This window comes from Taurulus bubalis (assembly GCF_910589615.1).
Source record: "Taurulus bubalis genome assembly, chromosome: 2".
In the NCBI taxonomy this organism is placed as follows: Eukaryota; Metazoa; Chordata; class Actinopteri; order Perciformes; family Cottidae; genus Taurulus; species Taurulus bubalis.
The window spans coordinates 7,904,071-7,929,101 of NC_136590.1; the positions used below are offsets into that span (position 1 = coordinate 7,904,071).

At 43.7% G+C, this 25,031-nt stretch overlaps 1 protein-coding gene across 1 annotated transcript in view; it reads left to right on the plus strand.

Annotated features, from left to right (window-relative positions):
• The window catches only part of usp54b (ubiquitin specific peptidase 54b), a gene marked incomplete at both ends in the record, with an annotated part of 37,418 nt that extends 15,841 nt beyond the window's left edge, over positions 1-21,577 (plus strand). Inside the window, 15 exons of the mRNA XM_079237307.1 lie at positions 667-772; positions 3,474-3,620; positions 7,535-7,684; positions 8,342-8,534; positions 8,730-9,103; positions 9,384-9,484; positions 10,266-10,652; positions 10,911-11,038; positions 11,131-11,292; positions 14,378-14,525; positions 16,686-17,509; positions 18,768-18,889; positions 18,969-19,100; positions 20,963-21,037; positions 21,416-21,577. Of these exons, the coding sequence (XP_079093433.1) occupies positions 667-772; positions 3,474-3,620; positions 7,535-7,684; positions 8,342-8,534; positions 8,730-9,103; positions 9,384-9,484; positions 10,266-10,652; positions 10,911-11,038; positions 11,131-11,292; positions 14,378-14,525; positions 16,686-17,509; positions 18,768-18,889; positions 18,969-19,100; positions 20,963-21,037; positions 21,416-21,577 (3,211 nt within the window). The remainder of the gene's footprint in view (positions 1-666; positions 773-3,473; positions 3,621-7,534; positions 7,685-8,341; positions 8,535-8,729; positions 9,104-9,383; positions 9,485-10,265; positions 10,653-10,910; positions 11,039-11,130; positions 11,293-14,377; positions 14,526-16,685; positions 17,510-18,767; positions 18,890-18,968; positions 19,101-20,962; positions 21,038-21,415) is intronic.
• Positions 21,578-25,031: the final 3,454 nt, after the last annotated feature.

Genomic DNA, 25,031 nt, shown 5'->3' on the forward strand with positions numbered 1-25,031 from the left:
TGCACACATAATCCCACACGTGGTTCCTTTTGGTGATAATAATGTATATTTGAGTTTGTCCTTCAGAGGACAATCGTACTTAAAAAGGATCAATGCAGCTCAGTATGAAATGTATTATGCTCATTGTAGATAAACTATATAACAATGCTTACTGTTATTGCTCCCTGCAGGGAAATTAACTTTTAGCACGACCACTTTAGGAAGGTCAGAGATCATAATCTGTCACAGGGGATTCAGAATGAATCTTTTTCGCAGCCTTATTGACTATTTACTCTCGACTCGAGAATTTATTTTATTTATTAAAGCAGATGAGAAAAACCCTGCGGGGCTGTCTCAGAGTGTGTGTGTGTGTGTGTGAATGGCTGCCTTAGCAATACGCAGGCCCAGATGAACAACACACTGTAGAATTCATAGATTTTCAACAGATTTTCTACCAAACATGAAACAATTGTCTGCAAAAACCACAAAGCAGACAAACTGTTTCTGGTGGCCACAAGTCACATTTGGGCTTCACAAAAGATGTTTTCTTCTATTCACAAAAGCTCTCCTCCCGGGGACGCATGCACATTCACTGCGTTCCTCATTCTGTTGTCGTCGCTGTGTGTGTGTGTGTGTGTGTGTGTGTGTGTGTGTGTGTGTGTGTGTGTGTGTGATCCAATGCTGCAGCAACCAGGCGGTGAGGATGCTGGAGTGCAGAGAGAAACCCACACCGGACATGTTTGGAGAACTGCTCCGCAACGCCAGCAACATGGGAGACCTGCGCAACTGCCCTGTGAGACTACACACGTAACACACAGACACACGTTTCAATGCACACACACACTCAGCAACTTCATGCTGTTAGCGTCAGAAAAATAGTGTAAAATGGAAGAAGGGGGAGGAAAAAAACTAATAATGATGTGAAACACGTGTGAAAATACGATTATAAAAATGTAGATCGCAGCGTAACCACTTTGGTAGTTTCATAAATTCTTGTGGTTTTTCCCTCTTGTTTTTCTTGGTGGGTCTACGTTACATAATCAGCAGCTCATTTGCATTTTCGTCCCTTCATTTCTCTCTTCACTTTCTATAACCGAAAGCATTTCATGACTTCTCCTCGTGACCTCCTTTACAGTAAAATATGATGATCATCATGGCCTTGCAGAAGAACACAAGGGAACAGTTTGTCGTGCGGGAAAAAGTCATTTAAAAAAATGCTAATTAAGAAAAAATGAGGGTACTTTTGCGGTGAAAAGTAGTAGAAAATAAATAAAAAAATACAACAAGCCTCAAATGTATTGTCTGCTGCATTGAAGAGAGATTACAGTAAGAGAGAGAAAGAGAGAGACGTGTATGATGCCTTTGTTCTGCAGGTTTGTGTGTTGTGCCGCCACGTGGGAAAATTCTGCTGCTGAATAGATCCAGCTTGGCCCCGCTCTCTGCCAGAGTATCTGTCCGCACAAAGAGTCTCCTCAGCAGCAGCACAACCTCCACACACACACACACACACACACACCGTTAGCTTCTCCTCGGCCCAAGCGTCGGCGTTGTGTGTGCAGTCCTGCGGGAGTCGCACGAACCTGCCTTCTGTTTATCTTCCATCACTTGCAGCGCTGATCTTTTGTTAATATCACGCCGGGCTTAGCGCAAACAAAGTGATGGTATTTGGACGGGGGCGAGGCTGCTGGAGGATACTGGAGGTGCCAGACTTAAGATAGGAGAGGATGTTTGCTTGGTGCCAAAGAGTTGACAGAGGCAACTGAATTAAAGTCCTAGTTATGTGAAAATCTGCTAAAATAAATTGAATTAATTGAATATTTTAGATGATGTAGTGACAGAACTTTTGAATTATTTTCCCACTTTAAAAATAGCAGTATAGAAATGTCATTATTTTGATTTGAAGGCCAGGAAGCCTCTAATCCTAATCATTGTATTATAAGTAATTTACAATTAGTTAAACTTATTGATTTAATATGCAGCACTGCATCATATTTCATAAACTGCCCATGTGTTTTGAATCCAAAATCTGTAAAGTAGCAACAAACTATAGTTTTTAAATAAATGTAGAGGGGAAAGTAAGTATAAAGTGGCAGGTACAAGTATTTCAAAAAAGTTGAATTTCTCATTTTATTTTTTATATATTTCACAAAATTCTGCAATTTGCAACAAGAGAAAATTCCCTTCAGCTCATTTTGACATGTTTCACCAACGACAAGAAAGAAAAACACGTGTGACCGATACATGAGCATGCAAGAGTGCTGTAGGATTCTACGCATGCTCGAAGGCATAAGTCTGAAACAAGACTATTTGGGGTCCCTTTCATTTCTTTCCTACAAAAATATTGTTTTATCATCGGGAAGGTGTCGCTGTATGACGTTTTTACGTCTCTCCAATCCCACATCTGCCTCCTCAGCTGCCATGCCGCTGATAACAGTGCGATCGTCTCTTTATTTCGGGTGCAGTATCGTGTCGGAAGAGGAAGCACAAGCACAGACATTCCCCTAAAGTTCTTTCATTTTGTTCTGAAGAATGCCTCGATCAGCATTCTGCAAACCTACAGTATCCTTTGACCAGCAGCACTATTATATAACTCACTCTCTCCTGGAAAGGTCTGCATAGCCACAGCAACAACAAAAGGACAAAAAAAAAAAAAAAAAAAAATCTTTGCAATAACATTGAGAAAGATGAGACTGCACCGCTCAATGCAGAGCGGATCTGTTGGTACGATCATGTGATGGATGATGTTGTCAGCGGCTGTTCCCAGCAGAGCCGCGGCCCCCGAGAGCTGACGGAGGCTGTGAGGCCCGTCGCTGTTCCTAAGCTCACACGCTGGGTCTCAGCGCTGTGTGTTTGGCTGCTGCTCCCTGGCTTGTGTGTGTGTCCCTTCCTGAGAATTTAGAAGCAGACCCTGGCAAAATACCTTCCTGCCGTCTCTGGTGCCAGCGCGAGACAGCACGCCGCCCACAAAGGGAGAGCTCTGTGTGTGTGTGTGCATATGTGTGTGTGTTGTGTTTGGCAAAGTGTCTGGTTGCCAGGGTGTTCTCAGGCTGTTTCCCGAGCCCGCTCTGCCAGCGCTGCGTGCACGCTCGAGTGTGTGCGTGTGTGTGTGTGTGTGTAGTCTTCTGAGTGTGTGCGTGCAGCCAGCTCTGCGGTGGGTCATGACTCAAAGGAAGGATTCAGAACAGGCGGTTCTGAAGTCAACAGAAGGCTCGAGAGACAAATAAAACTCAGCACAGCGCTCCTTCCTCTGTCGTTCTCCCTTACAATCTCCCCATCATCTTTTTTTCTTTTCTTCTTCCTGTCTTTTATCCCTGCCTCTCGTTCTCCTACTGTTCAGTTCATCCCTGTGTGTAACTGCGTGCGTGCCCGGGTATTCGTCACTGCCAAATAAAGGGATGGTTTTAGCGATGATAACGCAGGATGAATAAACCTGTTTGATCACACGCTCTCCTTTCTTTCTTTCTTTCTTCTTCCTCTCCATCCCTCCATCCCAGAGTAACTGCGGGGAGGTGTTACGTATCCGCCGGGTGCTGATGAACTCACCGGAGATCGTGTCCATCGGGTTGGTGTGGGACTCGGACCACTCTGACCTGGCGGAGGACGTCATACACAGCCTGGGGACCTGCCTGCGTCTGGGAGATGTAAGGGGATCACACACACACACACACACACACACACACACACACACACACACACACACACACACACATGATGCAGCCAGTACATCACATTAACATATGTTATGCACGCCTATGTGAGCAGCCAAGCACGCACGCACGCCCACATGAATACAGACACAAGACTCGCAAAATGTTGGTGAAAAGAACTTTGTGCAGACTGTCTGCCAGACAGGATAGTCAGGTATTCGTGGTGATGATTGCATCTCCGGGGCCTCCCTGACCTCACGAGACTTCCCATGGATGTGCCAGATTTTGAAGCTTCTCTGGTGGCAGGATTGTGGGGAGGTCGTGTGATCCACCACTTTGGTCCAGATTCAAATGTTTCAAATTTGAAATGCCGTTAAATGTGTTATGAACGCTGTTTCCAGAGGATGGATCCTACTTTGGTGATTCACTGACTTTTAATTTAGCGCCACCGTCAGGCCAAATAAAAATGGTTTGTGCCAAAAATACCTGCAAAACTATTACCATAGACTATGTAGAATGAGTGGACGCAGTCGCCATTACATCACCCATTGGTTGTGGACTACGAATGTGATTAGTCATAAATATTAATAAATATTGGATGGATTGCAATTAAACTTGGTACAAACATTCGTGGTTTCTAGCATCACCATCAGGCCAATAAAAACAATTCACGCCTAAATACCTGCAAAACTACTTTTTCTTTAGTACTAATTATTATATTCACATGCTAATCTGTGACGGTTGTTGGTGTTGAACATTACCTGCGAAACCTCAGTGTTAGCGTTATCATAGTGATCATGTTAGCATGGTAGCACGTTAGCACGTTGACTTTAGCTTTCAGTACAGCCTCACAGAGCAGTTTGCATGGCTGGAGACTTTTGAGTCTTGTTTTCATTCAAAGAAAGATTATAATTCGTAACACAATTGGCAAAGTTGTAGCCTGATAATAAGACAGAATTCACATTTTGTTTCATTCATTATTTTTGATGGAACATGAGCCCCCCTGACGTCGCATTCAATTGACATGCAGTCTACCAGTTGAGCCCAGTTTAATCCCTTCATTTCTAGGCTTATGGTTTGTACTTTTTTATTTTCGACATGGGAAGTCAAGTATTGAAGGCTAAATGATATGTTTGGCATTTAAGTGCTTATAGTCATGATGATGTTGATTGGTGACTGGCAATAAAAACTGATGTGGCCTTGTTCAGTTTTCAAGAAAAGCTTAATGGCTTGTCATAACGGGGGTAGACAAAAAGTGTATTTTAAAAATACCAACATACAGTATGTTACAGTCTAAACTTTTGAGGAAATTGGGAATGAATGGACATATTATTGATATTTATATTCATTCAAAAGGCACCATGTACAGTTAAATACATAAATACATTTGAGCTTTACGCTAATTTACATCTTTAAGTCAGTAACAAACAAGAGCACTTTTCTTGGAATCACTTTGAACAGATCCTCGTTTGAAGACATCATGAATAGCGTCTCAACAAGCCTTGCCATATTTGTATTTCTTCTTATTAATAAGTCTGGCTTCCCAGACATGCCATCATTTGTCATGAGAGTGGTACATGTCATTGGATATTTGCTATATAAGTATTAATATAGTAGATCCACTCTAAAATCTAAACCCCCTGCATCTTTTTGCCCGGAGCTGAACCTTCATGACGTCTCTGGCATTCAGCACGTCTTTCATCTGAAAAAATACACTGTTTTCCTGTGATTTACTTTCCAAATAATGAAAAGTCACATAACTATTAGAGACTGAAATCTTTGTGATTCTAACAAAGATGCAACAATTACTTTGAGAACTACAGACACAAGCGTGGCAGTGATCAACGCTGTCTTCTAAATTAATGTTTTTAATTTTTAGGTTGTAATCTGCTGTCCAAAACTTTCGCTACTCCGTCCTGCTCCTAATACAGACTCATCTGACCCCTACCCCTGGACTCGCCCATGGATTTGGCTCCTTTGTTTAGCCGCGATGTCAAAGGTCATTCAAAAACAGAAATATGAAATAAACGATACCAGAAATGCACGTCTGCAACACTCAAATGCACTCTTGATGACACACACATGTGCATGCTGTAGAGCCCAGTAAACCCAACCAATCCCCTTCCAGCTCACACTGAAAAACAACAAATTATAACACATTTGACAACCTGACTTCCATTATTCTCACAAAGCAGCTGCTTTCACACCTCGCACGTGTCCGACCCCGATACTCCGTGTCACGTCTGAGTAATGCTGATGCATTTTAATGCTACTGTAACATCTCCAGCCGCATTCTGAAGCGATATCTATGAATAATGGATAAGGGAATATGTGTTACAGTGAGTCAAGTCCTTTCCTCTATCGCCTGTCTCCGCCTGCTGCTGTTTCCCTCCTTTTCATCCCGCTCCTGTAAGATGAAGCTAGTTGTCAGATACGGATCGGAGGCACAATCTATCGCATTCTCTGCTTTTGTTTCGTCATTCAAATCAGACAAAGTGAATCCATCTGCTTCCTGTATCCCTCCTCCTATTCCACTGCTCTTTGTCTGTCTTCTGCATCTGCTTTCTCTCCTGTTTGCTTCCCCGTCACTCTTCTATGTCCCTTCTCTCCTTAGATTAGATCATTTTAGTGCTGAAACGATTAGTCTATTGCAATCATGTCGTTTATCGGGCAGAAATGCTGGAAATGTGCTGGTTCAAACTCATCAGATTTGAGGATTTGCTTTTTTCCTTGCAAATTGAATATCTTTGACTTTTTTTTGTTATTTTTCATCAATGATGTCAATTTACATGTCTGCTCTTTTGTAGACAAAAGATGAATTGATTAAAATAAGTTATCAACTTGAAAAGTGCTCGCAGTATAGAGTGCAGATCTCCACCAGGTGTGTGTGCTGTCATGTTAATTGAATGAATTGCGTATTATATTCCTTTTTCTACTCGCACGTCTCACACAACAGATTTGCTCTCATTTTAATCTACGCAGCTGTCTCCACCGGCTCCGTGCAGATAAACTGCAGTTCACTGTGTATTAGCCTGGTTAGCTGTTAGCTCTGCCAGCCAGACACTCTGTTGGACTCCCACCGGCTGCTATCATCCGAATAGCTCTCCTCCTACCGACATGAGAAGACAGTCAGTGCTCCATTCAGTGTGTCATTCGCTCAGTGGTAGTTAAACATACAGGGGTTCAAACTAGAGCTGTCATGATATCAGATTGCCGTGGCCAAAATAATTCATGGAAATTATATTATTGCAAAGTAAATGAAAAAATCCACAATTACAATGATATGTCAAAATGAATTCCACTCAAGGTACGCGTGTAGGGAGGTGGACAGAGAGTCTGTAACTCTAACTGCACAAAAGTCTGAGCGTATCATTAACAAGATATCATTATATTACATTTTCAAATATCAAGGTTAAAGCAAATACAGGTATTTTGTGACACCCCTAGTCCAAACTGAAGCCGATGTTAATCCCTAATAGCCGTGTGGAATCAGCGGACAATAATGGTTCAACACAGCCAATAAAATACGTTTTTCCATAAGTGTGAGTCAGTGTAACCGAGAGGTCCTTGAGCATACAGTCGCAAAACATCTTAGGCTGGCGGCTCCAGCTGTGTCCACCCTCAGTGCTCTAATTGCATTGATCTGTGTGTAACGTGCAAATAACAGGTGTATTACTGTGAGATCTGGGCATCACATGTGCATGACAAGCTGCAGTACATGTGCAGTATGTGCTGCATACAGTGAGTGAGTAGAGTGTGTGAAGAATTACTGCATGCAGCATACTGTATAGGTGACCAAAAATGTGCTTGTATTCACATTAACTCCCCTATCTCTGTCTCCCGCCCCTACCTCTCTTCCCTGCATCCCTCCCTCCCTCCCTGTCTCCTCTCTCTCTCTCTCTCTGTAGTTGTTCTACCGTGTGACAGAGGAGAGGGCTCGCCAGGCGGAGCTCTACTTGGTGGGCATGGTGTGCTACTACGGCAAGCACTACTCCACCTTCTTCTTCCAGACCAAGATACGCAAGTGGATGTACTTCGACGACGCCCACGTCAAAGAGGTGAGACACAGTTTGGAGTCTGCATGCTGCAACGTGGGGAGGGCGTGCAGTGCTGTACAGTATCCGCTGCATCTCCAGATGTGCCTGTGAGAGCAGCAGGGATGAGAACTACGCCGCGTGTGAGTTCAAGTGATGCATGGGCAGCGGGGGCGGCTTGAGATTGATTATGTGCTTACGGTTTAATCCCTGTCTTTGTTCAATCGTAGCGCGGGTCTAAGTGCTAGAACCGGTCTTGTGTTGTGATACTTCATGATTGGAACAGGAGCTATCCTCCATGAGGGTGGATAACGATGCATTTCATGGCGACTGAACCGAGGGAAGCCGGGTTGGTTTGTGTCAAAACTGTGATATAAAGTAATACTATATGTCCTTGACACTTTAATCAGTCACTGACACGCTGTCGGTCATATCAGGTTATTGAGCTAATGGAAAAGTGTGATAATATGATATCATTAAGGACACACGGCAGCACAATGTGTGTTTGACCTTCTAGTTTTGGTGGGATATGTTGTATCTTAATATGGATAGATTTACGTTCTCTTTGTGTGTTTGTGTGCGTGTGTGTGTGTGTGTGTGTGTGTGTATGGGTGGTGGTGGGTTATATGTATGTTCACGTGTGTCCTTGTGTGTGTATGTGTTGCCCTGCTGCACCTCCAGATCGGCCCTAAGTGGAAGGACGTGGTGTCTCGCTGTATCAAAGGCCACTATCAGCCCCTGCTGCTGCTCTACGCTGACCCCCGGGGGACGCCGGTGATACTGCAGGAGAGCCCCAACCCCTGTAGCAGCTCCAACCCGCAGCTGGAGCTCCAGCACTGCAGCAGCAAGGCTGGTTACGACAGCGAAGACTCCGGTACGAATCAGATTACTCTGTGTTTATCATCGAGGTGTCAGCTTCAAAGCTCTGACCTTCAACCCTTTAATCCGACTTCTGCTTCTGTATACTGCAGAGCCTGAACTTATTTGCCTGCCTTTGACTGTAAACATATGGGAATGCAGGATTAACTGAAAGGTCATCTCCCTTTTTTCTTCTCCGGTTCCCTCTCAGGTCGGGAGCCGTCCATATCCAGCGATACTCGTACCGACTCTTCGACGGAGAGCTCGAGTCACCGCGCCACTCGCAGCCGGTCCCTCCACCAGTCCACGGGCAGCCACCTCTCCAGCGAATCCCAGACCACAGTGGTCTGTAATCACGACATCGGCACACCGCCGCTCGGTGTCGACGCCGGAGGTAATGCTGCATTTGAGTCCAGTTACCTATACAAGTCCCCTATGCTCACAGAGTACAGCTGCACTTTTAGTCAAAACACCCTGACAGCTTCGAAGAACTGCAAATACCCAAGTGACTGCAGTGTTTTCAGAGAAAGTACTAACCTGCGGAACTTGTTCGAGGAACAAGAAAGAGCAAACAGTGGTAATGAAGTGAGTTGTTTGTGCTTCATCCCTGCGGACTCTTCAGGTTATCCGCCTTGTTACTGGTTATTCTCATGTTTACTTGCACTGCTGCCTACATAATTGGCCCCTGTGGGATAAATAAAAAATGTATCGGGTTTACTTTTTCTTTCTTTCTCTCCCACGTTCAGAGTCAGCAGTGGAGGGTCCTCCCCGCCCTCCCTCTCCTCCTCTGCAGGAGTACAAGGAGACGGCCGTCTTCCTCCTCTCCTCCCGCCGGCCGCTCACCTCCTCCTCCTCCTCCTCTCGTCCCCTGTCCTCCTCTTCTTCATCAGGAGTTGGGGGCTGTGAGGGCGGGGCTGGGGGGCCCCACTGGGAGGATGAAAGCACCAGCAGTGAGAGCAAGTCCAGGTACTGAGACTCACAAACACATCAATGCAAAAGGCCTGCACTCTAAATCTTGCTTAAGTTAAAGTACTATTATGAATAAATGTGTCTTTAATGTATCAAAAGATTTGTTACAGAGCAGAACCACACTGCAGTATTGTTGGTGGAATAAATGGTTAAACGCTTCATTTGACCAAACTGTACATACTTTAATTTGTAGCTCATGTATTTTTTAATCTGACTACCCCCTAAAATGAGTTTCCTACTTTCTTTTAAGAAGATTTTGCATGCAAACCTTTTGAGTATTTTTTTTACCAGTCAAGTAACTTATATTTCTATACAATATCCCGTCATTCTTTCCACAGGGTTCTTACGGTCATGGAAAACTTGGAAAACTTTTAAAATGGTTATTTCCAGGCATGAAAAAGTCCTTGAAAAAAATTAAATCCTAAAAGTTTTGGAAAAGTTTGAAATAATTAATTTGCTTTTAAAAGAAAGACGCTCAAAAAACATACATACAGGCACCTATATAAATGTGTATTCTTTTAATCAAACTATTGTCTCTCATTCTTTTGTGTCATTTAAGGTTTACTGTATGCTTTGGAATTATCATTGTTAGTTTAAATACTACATTTTCTCACTCATGTATTGTATGTACCGATTTCACAAAATGTTTGGTCATGGAAATTTGGTTTAAAGTCATGGAAAAGTCATGGAAATCCATTGGTCAAAATGTGTATGAACCCTGTTTCCACTCCAGGGGTTGTGTAACATCCCATGTAACATCTTCCTCCCTGTTTTGTAGTTCGTCAGGAGGCCGCTACAGGCCAACCTGGAGGCCCAGAAGAGAGGCCTTGAACATCGACAGCATCTTCACCCGTCCGAGAGGCTCCTCTCTGGGCTACAACACCCTGCCTGGTCCCTCTCTCCCTGCGGAGCCCCAAGACTTCTTTCCCTTGGCGGGACCCCCTCCTCCCTCTCAGCCGGGGCTGCAAGAGGCAGACGGGAGGGAGGCTGGGGAGGTGGAGGCGGGGTTTGGGCTGGTCGGACAGCCCAGGTCTCTGAGCAGCGGGCGCACAATGGGCCCCCCTGCCCCTCCACCTCTGAGAGGGGTGGAGCACCAGCCGCGTCTGATCCAGAGGATGGAAAGTGGCTACGAGAGCAGTGAGAGGAACAGCAGCAGCCCCGACAGGTAGGAGACTCACAAATAACAATTACTGTCCCTTCCCTTCCGTCTCTGTCATTCATTGTCTTTCCCTCTCGGGGTTGCTCTGTCACAATCAATTTAACTTCTTCGGCTTGAAATATTAATAACAACAACATGTCCAACAATCCATAACAACGAATCAATCAATGGACAGATTTGTCAAGAGACGTATGATCTGCGCTCTCAACCGTTCTTCGTCTTTTGTCTCTTCTTCCTGCTCTCTTTCTCTCTTCCCCTCCACAGGGAGGTGGGGCAGCAGAAACGGGTGCTGATGTCAGGACCTTCATGGCGCTCGGTGCCCAAGTCGAAGAGCAGCGGTGCCATCCTGCAGGAGCTGCCCTCACCCAGCTGGGGCGGCGCCACCAACACAGGTGTGTATTACGGCATGTGTTTTCATTTATCTACCGTAACTTTGGATTTGACCTGATTGATCATATGCGTCTTTTTCTGTGTGTTTGCGCAGGCGGACCGGGGCGCAGTGAGCTGGACGAGCTGCAGGAGGAGGTGGCGAGGAGAGCCCGCCAGCAGGAGCAGCAGAAGCGGAGGGAGGCAGAACGGGAGGCTGCCATTGGATTCAACCCCAAACCCAGCAAATTCATGGACCTGGACCAGCTCCAACACCAGGGTATGGAAACGGAAAGAGGGATAAAGAGAGAGAGAGACAGAAAGAGACAAGTGGGAGGGAGAGAGGGTGGAGGAGAAAGAAGAGATGGGAGGTTAGAAGTTATTTAAGGAGAGCGAAAAAGAACGGTTCACCCAACTGAAAACATCTTCTCTCACTTACCTTTAGTGGTATCTAACGATGCAGATAGTTTGGGTTCTTATTGCCAAAGTGTTATAATATTTATCTTTGAGATTTCTGTCTTTTTCCATACAATTGATGGAAATATAATTCAATTTCTGATACTCAGTTCATAAGGACAATTTCTTTTCTGGAAATTAGTTCCAATGCAAACTGTATGCATGGCACAATACGAGAATCAGTAAGTGAAAATATGTGTTTTTTTGTGTGTGAACTGGCCCTTTAAGAAGAAGACAGCTGCATTACAAGCTGTCTAATAAGTTAGTGATAGTTCTTCTTTAAACATACACAGTTTCCCTGTGCATGTTTAAAGAAGAACTATCACTAACTTATTAGACAATTTAAAGATTTCCACTCACAGAAAGTAAAAGCAGGGCAAATTTATGGCATTTCAATGGGAGTGTTGTGTGGCTTTGTTTCAGCTCCGGGCTAATAAAGTGTATTTTTATGTTAAAATCTTGCCCGGTGAAGGTTTAAGGTCACATTATCACCTGTTGTCTAGTTTAGCAGTCACAGTGACTTATACTTTCTGTCTGACCTCCTCTTTGTCCTCATTCCCATCTGTTCGTCTGTCTCTCCATCTGTCTCCCTCCGTCGGAATATTTTATTTTTTCTATTAGTTCAGTGTGTGTGACTCTGAGTCGTACTGTGTGTATATACATCAGGTTTTACCAACTTGACTCCTGTGGGACGTTTACTGACCAACAGTAAGAGTGGGACAATTTCTCAGGGTGATTTCCATTCAAAGTCACACCGTGTGTGTTTTCCTTCCTGTATGTTGCGTATGTTTGAGTATGTTTGTGTCTCTCCGTGTTCATGTAGTCATGTCTGTATCTGTGTTTCTTCATGTATGTGTGTGTGTGTGAGTTTGGGTTTTTCAGAGCTGTAGATGTGAGACTTAAGTTGCACTCCACCAATTATACATGTCAAAGTCAATCTACCAGAATAATGAGACTGTAATGTCTTCTGTGGCTCTGGAGGAGCTTCTGGCGTAATTACTAATTTTACATCAGATGAGTAATCTCATTTTGGGTTTTGGGACTCCTCATTTACGTTACTAAATGGGGCCATGGAGTTTTGAAAGATTTAGTCAAGTACCAGGAATGGTACGAATGGTACAAATGAAAATGTATAGTGGTGCATTATAGGAAGTGTAGGATCCATTGTTTTTGGAGCTTGACTCATACTAGAGACTAAATGCTTTGTCTCAACTGAAATATCTCAACACCTATTGATTGGATTGCTCGGATGTTTTGAACAGGCATTTGTGGTTTCACGAGGATGAATCCTCTCTGACTGTTGTTGACTTGCGACTTAACAATATCTTTTGTCCAAACTGATGACTTTCCCATCAACCTCAGCTTTACTTTGTGTTTTCACCATGTGTGAACATGCTAACACGCTAAACAGAAATGCTGAACATAAATCTTTTCAGCACGCTGACATTAGCACTTAGCTCGAAGCAACGCTGTGCCAGAGTACAGATCGTCACAGAGATGCCAGCATGGCTGTGGACTATTAGTCGTGTTTAATCTGTCTCTGGCAATTCCCCCAACTTTGTGGATTTGCGGTACTAAATACACAATCAGGACTTGGGACTTGAGTTGGACTTGATTGCTGTGAGCTGACTTATTTCAGACTTAAAGGCAAAACATTAAGATCCAACAACAACAATTCCCATGGGTGATGGAAAAGACACACAGCGTTTATTAAGACTTGCTCTGACAGACTTGACACAGCTCTGGTGTTGTCCACGTTCCCGTATGTGTGTGTTTTCATGCATATTTGGTTCCACACATTCTATGTTTCTGTGCCCGTGTGTGAGAGAGCCTTGTCTGAACGGCAGGTGTGCAGGTTTTCCCCTCCAGCTCAGCACTTACTAAATCTATATCAGGGATTATTATGTTGTGTCCTGTCTGTCCTGCTGTGTGTGCTTCAGTGTGTACCTGATACACACACACACACACACACACACACACCCCTGTGAGTACACTCAACCTCGATGAAGTGAAAGGACGACTTGCGAATGAACAGATGGCATCACTCTCGGTGCGATTACGTAACAGAATTTGGTTTCCCACATCCGTATCGATGGTTTCAGCCGGACTCTGAGCAATCTGGGAAGAGATGCTGGGTGTGGTACTATTTGTCCACCCTGTAAAGTCGTTCTATTTTCTAGTTTCCTTACAATGTTATCGTCAGTGCTGGTCAACACAATTGGTTAAACTAAGTGTAACAGCACCGTCGCACAAGTAGAGTCACAAACCCAGAGAACACACTCAGTGCCGTTTGTTATCCTGGACAGAAATATTAATTGTAACATTAATTAACATTAGCCATCTTAACTTGCACTAGGCTTTAGGTGTAAAACACTATTAAAAGTCTATTAAATTGAGCATTATTACGTTATATTTCTCATGGATGTAACTTTTAATTTGTAAGAGTAATATCTCAAAAGTAACATGATCTAGTTTTAAAGATACTATAAGTTGGTTATTAACATACCTATATCATGGTATTTATATTGTTTAACCAGTCTTAAGAAGTTCTCCAGCTGTCACACAACATAAAGAGGACGCCCCAAAATAAATCCTCCCACTCTGCAACTCTCCCCGTGTATAAAACACACACATTGAGTTCCAGTAGAGGAGCGTATTGCATGCCGGCCCCCTCATAACCACTCCGTCTGCTCTGCTTCTATTCTCTCTGTCTCCTTTTATCTCAGCTGTTCTTTCATCCTCGTACTTTGTCTCTGTCTTTTACCTTCTCTCCTTCTGATATTCTTCTCGTTGTTTTCTTTCTTTTTGCGTCCCCTCGCTCTTTCTTTCTCTCTGTCACTCTCGTCGGTATATCTTCCTGTCTTTTTCTCTTTTTTTTATATCTCCCACTGTGTTGTTAAAATCCTCAGCTGTGCTCAGACCCCTGCATGAGGCTAACGCTCATAGCGGATTGGTTGTAGCTGCGTGCATGAGGAGCACTGGGGGCCCAATCAAACGCAGGCAGGAACAGGAAATGGAACGGGAGACAGGAAGCACCCACCCACAGGGGCCTCGCAGGTACCACCACTGTCCCCCCTTATGTGTCCGCAGCAGTCTCAAAACCACCTCAGACCCCCTTCCTCCCTTCCTCCCTCCCTCACGTGGTGTGTGTCCCCGGCTCAAGCTGTCCTTAAACCCAGCCCAGGACTCCTCTGTGTGTGTCCTCTGGGTGCTGGCTGTCTAAAAGCACCTCAACACCCTCATGTTTGTGTCTTCAGCTCTGGCTGCCCAAAATCCCAGAACCCCCTTTTTTTTTTTTTAATCCAAGCACTGCACTCTCCCATCCTGCTGTGTGTGTGTGTGTGTGTGTCTGAATGTGTGTGCGTTCTCAAACACACACACTTGACTATATACAGTAACTTCTTATCCCCTTTGTGTTTGTGTGTTTGTTGCAGTGCAGTAAAAATCTGCTTTGCTCGGCTCTGTGCAGCCACCGAGAATAGAAAGAGGGAGAGAGTCGCTCTCTGCTTTTCCGTGCTTCACTGCTTCCCTGCGCTGTTGTTGTGCTGCTCTTTGTAGCTTTGTGCTGCCGCGGCTTCCCTCTGCTCTCTGTGTGCCGCTGATCTGACCCTCTGTACTCTGTAAAGCTGCAGTCCGCCGCTGTGTTTCTGTCCTGCGTGCTGCCGTGAGATTGTAGTCACAGATCCTGTGCTGTGGTTTGTTGTTTTTTTGTTTTTGTTTGTTTGCTCTTTGCTGCTGTGTTTGTGTGTTACAGTGAGTCAGCCCACTTCTGATGTGTTAGTTTAGCTGTGTGAGGAGGGGAAAGATAATAAGTGTCATATTTAATATTTAGACTTGCAGGCAAGTATTGGGCCAAAGCATTCCACAGATTTAATTATTTATTTATTTATATCTTCGGGTTTTGGACTGTTGGTCACAGAAAACAAGCATTTAAAGATGTTAACTGTGGACATTGTCATTTTAAATGAATGACCAAATTGTTATAAATGAATCAAACAAAATACTAAAAAAAGAAAATGTATTGAGTTGTATAAAATAAGAAAGGAGATTAAATAGAATCAAAATGAATTAATAATTGTACTAATGCAATAAAACACAAAGACATCAAATAAAAGGTATTTAAAAACTATTTTGAAATAATAATACAAAAATGTGATTGCAAAAGCCCAGTTTTCTGGTTTTAATCACAGAGGATCTCGGGTTAAACTCATATGAAGTTAGAAATATAAACAGAACTTATGGTGGTAAAACAATGGTGGATTTACTTACTTAGTCATGTTAATGTCAGGTTAAGTCTTTGTTTCATTAAAACTATGAAGTTTTAACTGCAGCGAAATTTGTACAAAATAATTAATTGCAATTCCCACAGCAGGAGGGAGGGAAGAAGAAGGAGGAAAAGCTCAGCTTCTTTTATTACCTTCCTCCTCTCTATTGATCAACACGAGCTTCAGATTTATAGCTCGCTGCTGCAAAGCCTGCTGGGTAATTACTAAGGCTGAAAAGAGACCGGCGACTTCAGTGTGGGGGGATGGGGGCCGACATTCACGTATAGACACAGACAGGTTAGCGCACACCGTCTATAAGGATACACACACATGTTTACAGACTTGCTGTTGCATACCAACACACACAAACACACACACACTGATAGATAGAGTGCAGAATCTCCGCAGAGAGGATCCACTAATGTTCAACATATATCATGTCCTCCACATATCAATGTATGTAAATCAATAAAGTAATATCGTTGCCCGCCGCGACTGAATTACTCCAGACTGTAGAGGCCACATTTATTCTCAGTGTTGATCTACTGCATCAGCGCAGCAGTGGCTAGATTGCTGTTTTGATAATCAGATGAAATTCTTCAAGTCGTTCTTCATGTGTGACTGAAGTTTGGTGAATCTGCAGCGATCTGTCAGTCACTTGAGCCGAGCTTGTGCCTCACTCATGAGCAGCATGGCTGTGAGATCCCGTACACAGAGCGGTTGTGCTTGCACAAGGCTGCATCATTGTGTGTTTGTAGCTGTTTGTTCTGTAGGAAAGTGAGCTTGTGTGTGTGTCTGTTTCCTGCTCGTTTATCCTGGTGTGCTGTTGTGACCTTCCCTCTATGCAGTAACTCACCTGACGTCAGAGCAGCTCTGTTTTGTTTTTTTGGGTGGGTGGGGGGGATTCCGCGCTGCTGGCTGACTGACACCCTCCTTCTCTTGTGTCCTCCAGTGAACAGCCTGGCCCGGTCCAAGTACTGCTGACGCCCAACCAGGAGGAGGAAGAGGACCAGGCAACGCCCAACCAGGACGCTGCTCTGGGCCCGGACCCACCCCCTCCTCCCTATCGGCCCGCTCCCCCTCGACCCCTGCTCACCCTCGGCATCCCTCACCCTTGCGCCCCTTGCAGCCAAGGGGAGGAGGAGGAGGGTGGGTGCGCGGGGAGGAGACGGGAGGAAGGCCGGGATGGGAGGGAGGGAACGGGAGTGAGGCTGTGCGAGTTGCTGCAGGCAGGGGGGGTGAGTGTCAGACCCCTGGGGAAGCACTTAGCCATCTCTCTGCCCTCGCTGCCTCTGCGTCTCTGGGATACACACACCACACACACCGCACACTCCACACACCTTGAACCCACACGCACACACCCTCCGCCTCCGCCCTCTCCTCCTCCCCTACCGCCCCCCCTGGAAGCCTCTGGGCAAAGAAAACCTCTCACGCCTCTCTGGCAGCCCCCTCAGCCTCATTCCCCCGCCGGTGCCGCTCAGCATTGGCCGAGGTACGAAGCTGCCGGCGACAGCGGCACGCGCCATTGGTCCTCCTGGAGCTTGGACCGCCCCGACGCCGTGGTGACGCCGTATGACACGCCCCCGGACCGATGTGTCCCCATCAGGCCGCAGACGACCAGTCAGCGCTGCAGCTACAGTTGCCAGTCCTCTCTGGGGCACTACAGCTCCCAGCATGCCCCTGGGCAAAAGGGGGATCCCTGCTGTGACTGCGAAGAGGCTGAGCTGTCGGAGCTTGACTCCCTTTACCAGGCCAGTCTGCTGGCTGGAAAGACAGGTACACACACACACACACACACACACACACACAAAAGACACGCATGCACGCACACACACACACACAAATGTGTTACAATGACATATATGAACAATTATTATACTACAGTTTAATTTGCATATGAATCACCCCAAAAAAAGTATAGTATAGCTGAAACGATCAGTCTATTAATTAATTAGTCAACTGTTGATCAACAATTTTGATTATTAATTAATTGTATGAGCAATTTATCAGCGTTATCTTTCATTATTAACATCTTTAAGAGAGAATGTCCTCATGTCAAATAAAACGAACAGTTTGAAGATACGACGTGAGAGTATGAGAACTTTATGATCGGATTTTTAAAAATTTTGGGGATTTGATGAACAAATCAATTGATAATGAAAATAACTGTGCAGTACTATGGTACTGTATAGTCAAGTTTACTGTAAACAGAAAGTATCCTTGATGTATGTTATTAATTGTATTCCTAGAAACAAAGATATTTTGAAATGTATTTAAAACCATGTTTAGAAATTGAAAACAAGCTACGCACCTTAGCTTGGTCCCACTATACTACTGTGCATGCTACTTGAGCAGGCTTTGAGGTTTTGAGTGTGTTCACACTGTAAAGAGTTACACATAGGAAACCTTCAAAATAGTAAGAATATTTTAAGTTTAATTGATAGTATTGCATTGCATCATTACCTGATAGTATAACACTGATGTATGTTCATGTCTTATATACCAACTGCGAAACACAGTAAACTGTACAAATAAGTATAGTATAGTATTGTATAGTATATTTAAGTAGTATTTTCTTTACACAATTAATACACATTGGCAGCACAAGTGTTGTGTTGTTGCAGCTGATTCTGGGATATTTCAATGTTGTTGTTGTGCTGACACTCTACTTTACGAAATCACATAACTTTATATTCAATTGTAGGCAAAATTACAAAGTTTCCAAACAGGAATTACAGAAAAATATTTATAAATTGTTGCACAAAACCTGGAGAGTTTTTAAATTTGCTGAGATGGTGCAACCATAAAAACAAACACGTCAGTTTGAAGACTTTAGTTGATAAGTGTGATGTATTGGTTCAGTAAATTAATGTTGAATAAATTAACTTTTACCTCTGATATGTATGGGTACATATGGACCATTAAGACATTTTTTTTTTAAAGCTTCCACTGAAATGGCAGACAGCATGTTTTTAGAGACCCTCCTTGTAACGTCCGTGTTTTGACCTCCAGCCCTGCTTGTGTGTGTTTTCAGGCTGCAGCCCATCAGAGAGGCTCATATCAAGGGTGGGAGGCCAGACTCGCTCCAAGACCCCCAACGCAGACATGGAGAGGAGTGTGTACGGGGCGGACTGCTCCCCCACCTACCTCAACAAGGTAGCATCCACGTCTCCTCCCCAGAAGGCCCTATTGGATCCATTTTCCAGCGTCTGACAGACATTTTCTCCCTCTGCAGCCAATGATGCTGCGGGATCCGCGTTTTGGGGTGGAGCCTGATGATGGGGGAAACCTGAGACGAATCGGACGCAGTCTGAGCGGCACAGTGGTGACCTCGCGCCGCAGCCGCCTGACTGCAACACGCAGCTTTGTGAGTGTGACTTCCTGTGCTCTGCTTCCTCCCTGTGGCCGTGGCGTTAAACTGCAGCTGCCTGACGTCGCGTGGCCGCTGCACTTCACACATAGCTTTCTTTCTCTCCTCTCCCCCGCTGTTTGTCTCGTTTCTCCCTTTTGTGCTGCTTTTCGACTTCCAATCTGTCCTCTCCTCCTTCTCTGTCTCTCTCAAAGGTGAAGCAGGCTGATGTCAGTGCCTCTCCTTGCTTACTTCCTCTCTTCTGAGTCCCTGTTGCTATTCCACCACTATCATCTCCTCCATCACCCTCATCACCAACACCTTCTCATCACCACCTCCCTCCACCGCTTCACAGGTAAACACTGCGCTGGGCACATATGACTCTCATATGACTCTTTTAGTCTTTAACGGGAAATAGCACTCATCTGCTTAAGACTTGGAAGAGTGACTTATTTCCTTAGTTGAGCTACTTTGAATGCCAGAAAAGAGAGAGATATAGATAGAGTGTGTTTGTGTGTGTGAGCGATTTCTAAATCAGGTCAGATTAGCAAAGTCCAATTATTTTCTTGGTATGTTTTTTGGTCAACCTTTTAATTTCTGGCAAACGCATCATGTCACAGAAGTAGGTTAAGCCACTATTTGCACATAGCTATATCCTGGGCATGTGCATTCATTTAATAACTGTGAAGAACCAACGGTTATTGTCCCCCCTGTGCAAATCTGTCATGTGTCGAAGTTAGTTAAACTCTCCAAAAGGAAATATCTAGCTTCTAGATAATAACACTATCTATGAAATAATTCTTCTTTAAGGATCACAAATGAGCTGTGAACAACAACATAATTTTAATCTGATCCACCTTCAGAGACAACGCAGGTTTTTTGCAACTTTTGTATCGTTACTCCGCACCATCTGCCAAGATGTTGTTGTTATCTGTAGTAGGAAAATAGTTTTATATTATAATTAGCAATAATTACATTATTGTGCCCTACACGACCGCTTGCATCAACTGGCTGCAGCTCTAATGACGGCTCTGAAGAAAAAAGTCTTGATATATCACTGAATAATATGTCAGTTCTCGTCAGCGCTTCACTTCATAGAGGAAACACTGACAACAGAAACTACTTTTTTTCCCCGAACAGATATGGAATATATCAAACTGAACCTCTTGTGGGGGAAGCTGCCTGAGGCACCTAAATAATAAACAAACCCGGAAACAGTGATGTTACAAATACAAAACAGAGGAATACAAAACAGCAAGTAGACACTCACTCATAAAACCATTTGTTTTCTGTCTGTTTTGGATGTAAAACAAGCCGCACAACTATATACAAGGCTTTATTCCCCAATTGTTTTCGGCTGCCTTGCTTTTGTTCTGTGCATGTAAACGTTACATCCTGGTTTCAGACACCTCGGGAAAACAGCTTGAGTATTCTAAAAGAAACGAGGAAACTGACAACCGGTTTCTGCTCATTCACTGGAATTAAGACACAATTGCACGCTTCAGAAACGTGGATACGGTTTCATTAATTATACAGAAAGATGAATAACCGGGTTTCTGATGTTCCATGTAAAGGTCATGACCAGAAAAGGATGATAATATGAATGTACATGCTGTGCTGTGGCATTTCAGGTTGTTTCTGGTTGACATCAATCAGCCATATGACTGGAGAAGAACCAGTAGTGAAAAGCTTCCACCAAAGAGCACATGACATGTTGTTGAGAGCACCAGTTTGAGTTTGAGCCCATCAGAAAGGCTCAAGATAGCAAATTCTGTACTCCGAATAAAATCCATAGTTTGCCCATAAAACACCTTAAAAATGGTTGAATTTTAGGTGCCCCTTCCTGCTGATCCGACCTGCTGTCTCCTCTCTCGTCTCAGGAGCTGCCGGGCGGCGCAGGGAGTTTCTGGCTGTGTCTGACGGGCGTCAAGCTGTCTTCTGACCAGAGTCCCGCTGTGCTTCACTAAACGTCTCACGGGGCGTCCACCACCGCGTCGGCATCCTGGACGGGCCTCGCCTTGACGGACCTGGAATCGGCTTCGGGAGGATCCAACTTCGACTCCTATCCCGTTCCTCCTCCTCCTCCTCCTCCCGCAAAAAAAAAACGACATGCACACGCAAAAACACATGCACGCACACATGCACATCTGCACTGATGTAGAGCCTCCCTCAGCGCCTGCAGCACCCTGCTTAGCCTCTCCTTGCCTTCCTCCCTCCCTCCCTCTCTTGACCTACTATTCTGTCTATGCAGTCACTCTGACCCCCAACTACAACCTCAACCTTCCCCCCTTACTCCCCGGGACTGTTTCTTGTCTTCCCCCCTGGGCTCTCAGAGGGCTTCCCCGTGCAGTCGGCCTGACGAGCACGCCGCTTTCCGCGGCGTCGTCGGCTTGGTCGCTCACTTGGACCGGGTCCGACGGGGACCTGAGCTCTCGGCAGACTTGTCCTCCATCCTGCGGGACCCTCAGCTCAGGGGGGAGACTCTTACCAAGTAGCTACGCCTCTTCCTCTTTCTTCACGGGCGTTTCCTGTTGGACGCACACATAGCAGAACTCAGTCTGTTTCAGATGGACAGCCATATGTTTTTTCTCTCTTTGTTTTTGGGATTGTTTGTTTCGTTTTTTTCTTTCTGTGTGCGCGCACAGTAAACCCGCCCGAGACCGAACTCACTAATAACTTAAAAAGTCATGTACAGAAACACTCATGTATGAAACCTGTATGTTAATTAATAAGACCTTATGGAATGTTGATAATGATAATTAACAAATATTGATAAACTTAAAGTGGTACTTCCTCACGTCTGCATTTCAAATAGGAGTGGAGTGCACTTCACAAGTGTCTAGCTGGAGTTTCCGCCCCCAAAACCGCTCGCCGACCTAATGACAGCTCTCCCGTTTCTACCGGGAGATTAAACAAGAAAAGCGCTTCCTTTTTTTCTCTGCTTCTTTCTTTCTTTTCCTTTTTCTAGCTAACAGGAAACGGTAGCACCAGAAATGGGCCAACAGGGGAGGAAAGTGGTGAAGCGAGTATGTAGGTTAGGAAACCCTTCTCTTAGGCTTTATCAATGAATACAAGAGATGACTCAAGTGCGCTTTACAAGGTTACTCGGCAGAAGTGCACTTTCCGAAGGCTATTTGACTGAGAGAGACGTCGATGGCGTTTGTTTTTCTTATCAATTCACACTTAATTATTTCTCCCTCCCACTGAAACTGGTTTTGAGACCTCAGATGTGAATAGAAAACGCTCATCTTCAGCCTGAGACAGTGAGATGTCTAATATGAATATGCTGTATATGATATATATGTATTAGAGGTATATTTTCAGCCAGTGAGCTATCTTCTTCAGAGATGTCAACCATTCCTCAGTTGTATTAACAGTTACTATAAAGTGTTGAACAGTTATAACTTAATTCACCCCCTTTACTGAGGAGCATTTTTGACATGTGTAGAGTACATTTATTATATGCTTTATCCTATTAAATATGATATAAAATAACAGAGTCCTTATACAACAACTGGCCAATGTAAAGTTCTTCAAGAATTTTAATGATGTTGATTGATCGTTGTAACTAAACCAAAGGTTGGCACTTAACTCAGAGAGCGTATTTAACATTGCTGTTTTTATTTTCATTTAGGTTCAGATTTTGTTGTTGTTGTTCCTGTTGTTTTTTTGTTTGTTTTTGGGTTCTGGATGTGGGAGAATGTAGCCAATTGTAGCGCATGAGTCCGCTATGCAAATCAACCTTCCCTCACAATCCTGTATCAGAGACAGTCAGGAGGCAGACACACCCACCCACGGGCGCTCTCACGGACTCTGGCAACGGTACGCAGAGGTGGAGGAGATCTCATGTTTAATGCTGCTGGTGAACTTTGTTCTGCATCTAACTCCTATGTTTCAACCGCCGGAATGCAAAAAGAGAGCAACAAGCAGGGAGAGAGCCAAAAGGGAGAAAGAGAGCGAATGAATGTAAACTAAAGGATGAAAGTGTGTGTTTGTGAATGACGCGGTGGTCAGAGACGAGAGAGGTCTGAAGAGTGGAGTGGTAACCACTGCAGGCGGTTCACTGTATGTGGGTGTGTGTAGACTGTGTGTGTCAGTTCTGGGGTGGTGTTGCTCGGGGAAAGAGGGAACCTGTATTTTTGCAATAAAGTTATTACCAATGCACTCCCACAGGGGGCGTAACCACCGTACAACGCCTGAGTCCTCCTTTGTTTGTTTGTAAAAAGAGAGTAGGCGATGATGTCCACTTGTTTCAGCCTGAGAACTGCAGTGATATAGTACAAGACTACAAAAAGCATGTCCCACTTTCTGTTTTTGTGCTAATAATTTATTCCACAAATCTATGATTTAATTTTTGCATGGAATGTTTACAAAAACTGCGTATTTTATTCTCAAGAGAATCATTCAATACATTTTAATGGTGTCCTTTCACACCACACAGGTAATACATCATTATTAGAGCCCGGAAAAATCTCCTATACCTAAATATTTTAACAGGTGTCAGCTCTTGTGCCGTTTTTACACATGAAAAATGACCTAAATTAGATGTCACAGCACTCATTTCTGCAGAGATATGCTAGAAATGACAGTTATTAGAAATGTAAAAGGAAAGAAAGTGCTAGGTTGTTGACTGTTTCAAGATATGATGAGAAACAATTAAAATCATATCTTTGGAAAATGCACACTTTCACACAAAATATCAAGACATCTTGTCTTAATCAGCCATTACTCCTGTTGTATTGTAGTTTTCATGATGCAAGTGATGATGCAAGTGATGTTATTATACTTTTAATTGGAGAAAGTGCAAACATGAAACATGCCTAGCCTTTTTCTTTATTTCAATAGTTGGACATATGTAGCTCTCGTAACATTAGACTTTCTCTTTTAAGACAATCAAAACGCAGAATACTTTAACAACTTAGTTGCAATGTAAGTCTTAATATTAACAATATTTGGTAATCTTTTGTGCATGCAAATGAAGATGAACATATTTCTGTAGGTTATTTGAGGGCTAATTAATTTGGGGGATGTAAACAGGAAGAAGAATTTTGACATGGGGCCAGTTAGCTGTGGACTACAACCATTTTTGTTTAGACAATATTTGTTAACATTTTGGCAAATTATTAAAAGTATGCCGAATTAGCTATTAGCGGTTCATGTTTGTAATTTTGCCATTGACATACAGACAACTAACACTTAGTTACTTTGATACCGAAGAAAATATAAAAATATGAAGATTATCAGGCAAGTTCTGAGTTGCAGTATGTAGCGTCTCCTTTTTATGATTTCTAAGCGGACTAACGGTCGTCTGCAACGGACATCGGTTATCGGTGAGTGTCAGTCACATCAAAAAATATTGTAATGTCTGTATGTTCATATTTGAAAATTATTATTATAATTGTGGTGTGTCACCCTGTATGGAACTCTGAAAGTGGTTGAAAGTAATTTAATCAAGCAGCCAGTACAACTTTGAGGTGCTTAAGCCTACTTGAATAGTTCCCTCATTTACTTTATACATGTTATACATTTCGGTTGGAATTATTGCAATACACTCAATATAATAAGTATAAATTAGTATAAATGATCCCCAACTTTAGTAGCTACAACATTACAGTGATGTATATAGCCTACATCATTCTAAAACTACCCATTTTACTTTTAGTAGCCTACTTTAGGTTTATTTTAATGCTTTTTTGACTGCAAGACTTTTACCTGCAACAGAATCGGCTAATTCTAACATGTGGTATTAGTTTTTCTTTAATAAAAGACACTTCTTCCACTACTGCACTCTTGCAGAACTGAAGGTTTCATACAAAGATGCATTTTTGCAATGTGGAAAATAATACAGATTATGTATATGTAGATCATTGTTTCTACTGTAAATCTGATCATAACTACCACCAAGTGTGTGAAGCCCTCATGTCAACATGTTGTCGTGTTGGCCCGTCT